General features: G+C 38.5%; 1 protein-coding gene across 1 annotated transcript; it reads right to left on the bottom strand.

Moving 5' to 3' along the window:
- Positions 1-3,934: 3,934 nt before the first annotated feature.
- LOC131636800 (uncharacterized) lies at positions 3,935-5,087 on the bottom strand. Its single transcript, XM_058907395.1, has 3 exons — positions 4,915-5,087; positions 4,306-4,871; positions 3,935-3,972 (listed from the first exon to the last, which is right to left on the bottom strand). The coding sequence occupies exons 1-3, from the start codon at positions 5,085-5,087 to the stop codon at positions 3,935-3,937; spliced, it is 777 nt and encodes a 258-aa protein (XP_058763378.1).
- Positions 5,088-5,795: the final 708 nt, after the last annotated feature.

The raw sequence follows: 5,795 nt of genomic DNA, 5'->3' as shown, positions 1-5,795 counted from the left end.
GGGAGACGCCCGCCTCCACCTTCCTTCACCCTTGAGGCGCCCGCCTCCTTATGTGGGGGGAAGATTCATCAAATTTTTTAGGCCCCCACCTCCACTATGCTCTTCCTGTTCATCTTATTACCCTTATTCTAGTTCTTGCAATTTTGTAAACCCAGAAATGCAAACAGCTTATAATTTTTCAACACAACTCACTGATTCACCAACATATATTACAAACTTGAATCAATAAAACATATGCCAACAATATCATCCAGAGAACAACTTAGTTTGTAAATCCAGATCAACCGATACACCAACAAAATCACAAAAATCACAAATTCAACATATGAACACAAAATTAGCTGTAAAGTTATACAATCCTAAATCCCACATAACAACTATCATACAATCGATTATATTAGTCGAACCCAATCCCTTACGTTTGGATTGAACGGAGCTCGAAAATTCGATGGGTAAACTGTAACTTCTAACACTGCAACCTTCAAATTCCAGACTACTAACACAAAACCCTTATTTCTTATTTTCCTCTTTTTCTGCTACATGACCGTTTGTGTTCTTTGGTTTTGTTTGATAACTACTACTACTACTCTAACAAAACCTAATAGAATAAAAGGGCCTATAAAACTCATGTTTGGGTTTTACTAACTAATATCCCTCAATTGCTAATTCACACCTATAATTAAATCCAACCAATTTATTTAATAACTCCTAAAATAAATATTAATTATAATATTATTTATCTTCCAACTTTATTCGACTTTCTGTCTGATTATTAACTAAATCCACATATCATCGCAAAATACTCAATATATTTAATAAAAATTATTTAATTAAATACAGGTGTTACAACTCTCCCTCACTTAGAATATTTTCGTCCTCGAAAACTTACCTGGTTCAACAACTCTGGGTAGGAGTCTTGCATCTTGCTCTCCAATTCCCATGTCATGCTTTTTCTGGCAGCTCCTAACCAGACAACTTTCACCAATGCAGTCTCTTTTCCTCTAAGAATCTTCATCTCCCGATCCGCGATTCGCACAGGCTTAGTCTCCACAGTGAGATTATCCCGCACTTGCACGTCATCCATCTGCACCACATGAGACGGATCTGGAATGTACTTTTGGAGTTGTGACACATGAAACACATCATGCAAATTAGAAAGATTTGGCGGCAACGCCACTCAGTAAGCAACTTTTCCAACTCTATCCAAAATCTGGTAAGGACCGATAAGACGAGGAGTGAGCTTCTTAGACTTTAAAGTTTGCCCAACACCAGTCACAGGTGTGACTCTCAAAAACACATGGTCACCAACTTGAAATTCCAAATCTTTCCTTCTCTTGTCATGATAGATCTTCTGTCTACTCTGAGAAGCTTTCATCTTTTCTCGAATAAACTTCACCTTCTCAGTAGTTTCTCGAACAATCTCCAGCCAAGTGCTACACTCTCTCTAGATTCATGCTAACATAACGCAGTCCTACACCTCCGACCATACAATGCTTCAAAAGGTTCCATTCCGATACTAGAATGGTAACTATTATTATAAGTGAACTTGATCAACGGAAGATAAGTATCCCACGAACCTCTCTGCTCAAGAACACATGTTCTCAACAAATCCACCAACGACTGAATAGTCCTTTCTGTCTGACCATCCATCTGCGGATGATACGCAAAACTTAACCTCAACTTAAAACCCAAACCTTCTTGCAAGCTCTTCCAAAAATCAGAAATGAATCTCAGATCTCTATCCGACACAATACACAGAGGAACGCCATGCAACTTTACAATCACTCTGGTGTAGATCTCTGCCAACTTTGCAACTAGATATGTGATGTTAATAGGTATAAAATGAGCCGACACGATACACAGAGGAACGCCATGCAACTTCACAATCACTCTGGTGTAGATCTCTCCCAACTTTGCAACTAGATATGTGATGTTAATTGGTATAAAATGAGCCTACCCATATCGAATCATGTCCCCTTGCAGTATTAGGTAATCCCGTCACGAAATCCATCAAAATGCTATCCTATTTCCATTCTGGAATCTCTAACAGTTGCATCAACCCTGCAGGCTTCTAGTGTTCAACTTTCAATTTCTGACAAATCAAACACGCATACACAAATTGTGCCACATCCTCTTTCATTCCTGGCCACCAAAATATCTTCTGTAAATCTTGCTACATTTTAGTAGCTCCAAGATGAACACTCAAGTTACTCTGTGACCTTCCTCTATAATCATCCTTCTCATATCATCATCCTCAGGGATACAAATTCGATCCTGCAGTCTCAACACACTATGCACATCTATCTTAAAGTCACTTTTCTCTGATTAGCCACAACCAACCATAATGTCCAATAGTTTCACATCCAACTTCTGATCCTCATTGATATTATCTAGAAATCATTGTTAACTTTAAGCATTCCCAACTTAGCACTCTACGGTGTCACTTCACAAACCAAACTCATATTTTGGAACTGCTCAATCAATTTGAACTCCTTAACCATCATAGGTGACATATGCAAGGTCTTTCGGCTTAAAGCATCTGCCACAACATTAGCTTTACCTGGATGATAATTCAAACCGAAATCATAATCTTTCAGCAATTCTAACCACCTTCGCTATCTCATATTCAGCTCCTTCTGATCAAATAAATACTTTAAACTCTTATGGTCACTAAAAACTTCAAATATAGAACCATATAGACGATGTCTCCAAATTTTCAGCACAAAAACAACTGCAGCAAGCTCCAAATCATGCGTAGGGTAGTTCTTTTCATGAATTCTCAACTGCCTCGATGTATAAACAACAACCTTATCATTATGCATGAGCACACCACCTAAACCCATCAGAGAAGCATCACAATATACCACAAAAGGTTCTCCCGCATTAGGTAATGTCAAAACCGGAGTCGTCGTCAATATCTTCTTCAAATCTACAAAGCTCTCTTCATATTGGGTATCCCATACAGCTCTACCTTTACAAGCCAACCTGGTTAACAGAAGTGCCAACTTAGAGAAACCCTCGATAAACCGTCTGTAGTAACTGACTAGACCTAAGCAACTTCTAATCTCAGTAGCCGACTTCGGAGATTCCCATTGCAACACAACATCTTAGATGGATCTACAACATTGCCACTACCAGATACGACATGACCAAGAAAAGTGACCTCTTTCAACCAAAAGTCCCACTTGGAAAGCTTTGCATACAACTTTATTTCTTTCAGCACCTGCAACACCATCCTCAAATGATCCACATGTTCTTCTTCTGACTTAGAATATATCACGATGTCGTCTATGAACACTACGAAAAACTGATCCAAATACTCTCGGAAGATACGGTTCATATACTCCATGAATACTCCCGGCGCATTAGTAACACCGAAAGGCATCACAAAATATTCATAATGTCCATACCTCGTTCTAAACGCCATCTTCTAAATATCTTCATCTTTTACTTTAATCTGATGATAACCCGATCTCATATCAATCTTGCTAAATACACTAGCACCCACCAACTGGTCCATCAAAGCATCTATTATTGGTAGCAGATACCTGTTCTTAGTCGTCACTTTATTCAACTGTCTGTAATCAACACAAAGCCTCATACTTCCATCCTTATTCTTTACCAACAGCACTGGAGCTCCCCACGATGATACACTTGGTATGATAAACTTCTTCTCAAGTAAGTCCTCCAATTGCTTCTTTAGTTCAGCCAACTCAGATGCAGACATCCTATACGGTGCCATAGAAACAAGTTTGGTACCAGGTACAAGATCAATCACAAATTCAACCTCTCTTTCTGGCGGTACATCAGGAATTTCATCAGGGAAAACTTCAGGAAACTCACGCACCACCAGTAACTCATCAATTATAGCTTGATTCTCAATCGACAATGACGCCATCAATGAGAACATCTCAGCTTCTTCCTTCAACAACTGTCACAACTTCTTAGGTGACACCAAACCAACTTCTTCCTCTTCAACAGTTGAAAACCTCACAGACATGTTATAACAATTAATAGTAACATAGTTATACTATAACCAGTTCATCCCCAAAATTAAATGCAACCCACTTAACGACAAATAAACTAAATCAACAGTAAAGTCCCTGTCGAAGATTGACAAAGGACACTTCAAACATACTAGAGAAGTAGTCACTTATCCCTTGGCTGGAACCTCAACTACCATCTCACCATTCATATAAGATAACACAAGACCCAATCTTTTAACACAATCAGCAGCAATAAAATAATGAGTAGCACCGGTATCAATAATAGTAATTAAAGGAGTACTATTTATGAAACATGTACCTCTGATAAGTCTGTCCTCATTGCCTGATGAATCACCAGCCAAAGCAAACACTTTTCCACTAGATTGTGCCTTCTTTGGTTTCAGACACTGACTTCCAATGTGTCCCTCTTCGCCACAATTAAAACAGACCATCTCTTTGTGCTTGTAATCAGATATTGCATGCCCAGTCTTGCCACAGCGGAAACATCTCTTCACATCGGCATTGAAAACAGTACTCTTGTGACCAGCTTGCCCATATTTGAAACAAACAATACCAGAAGCAGTACCCCCACTAGTCTTCTGACCCAGAGCTGCTCTCTGTCTACCCCTACCAGCTAGAACATCATACGGTTTTCCATGGTTTTGTTGATTCTTGCCTCTCATGTCAGTAACAACCTTGTAATGAGCATTGTTATCTTTTCCAAAGATCCTGTAACTATCAACCAATTCGGGAAAAACAAGAATCTTCTGATACTTAACAACCTTCTTGATCTCAGAGCGTAACCCGTTCTCAAATTTGATGCACTTAGAGAACTCATCACCCTCTCCATCATAGTGCAGATAGAACTTAGCTAACTCAGTGAACCTTGCAATGCGTCACACGGAAGATCCTCTCAATCTCTTTTAACCATTCCAATGCGTCATTAGGATCATGCCTGCCTTTGAAGACCGGCAGATTCTCCCTCTTGAAAGTCGCCAAACTGCGAGATCCAACATTCTCATAAGCATTTGGCTGATTTTCCAAAGCCTGAGCCATAGCCTCCAAAGCAGCAACAATTGTAGCATCGTTTCTACCAGCCATCTCAACTAAGCACTACAACATAAACAACAGTTAGATAAAAGCAATTAACATTACTCGATTTTTAACGATGCAACAACTAGGCCGGACGGACCGACCTACTTTGATACCACTAATGTGACACCCCAAATCTACCCCAAAGTTTATAACTAAAACAGAGTGCAAAATTTTCAACGTTATATTGAGGTATCACATTCAAAACTTAAAACCAACAACAAAACAACTTAATTTTAAACAGATACATAGCACCGAATAAATTAAAGAACTTTAACAAGTATTTAGTCTCATTGATTCAACTTTAATTAAGTAACTGCAGCGGAAAAATCAACTTAAAAATTCGAGTAGTCATAGCATCTTTCAACAACTTAAATCAGAAACAGACTTCTCAAAATAAAAATTGGATTCAACTTTAAAGGGAATAACAACGTAAATCAAAACAAGCGTTCGTTTCCCCTGAGTGCTACGTATCAGAGCAACGACACCAAAAAGCTACTAAATATTTACTCCTCGTTACCTGCACGTTACCAATATATAGGCAACGAAAAAAACAAAGAAAGGGTGAGATATCAAAAAATATAAGTAAAAGTATGATAATTGATATATTAGACATATAATCACACAGTATTCACCGCATTCAAAAATAGCCACAACACAACAATCAACCATGCAACGTAATAATAACAACGACTTCAAAATGCAACTCAACATGAG

The sequence above is a fragment of the Vicia villosa genome, unplaced genomic scaffold (genome assembly GCF_029867415.1).
Source record: "Vicia villosa cultivar HV-30 ecotype Madison, WI unplaced genomic scaffold, Vvil1.0 ctg.001831F_1_1, whole genome shotgun sequence".
NCBI classification, from domain to species: Eukaryota; Viridiplantae; Streptophyta; class Magnoliopsida; order Fabales; family Fabaceae; genus Vicia; species Vicia villosa.
The sequence above is the reverse complement of the archived record's forward strand: the minus strand, read 5'-3'. Positions and strand labels throughout refer to the sequence as shown.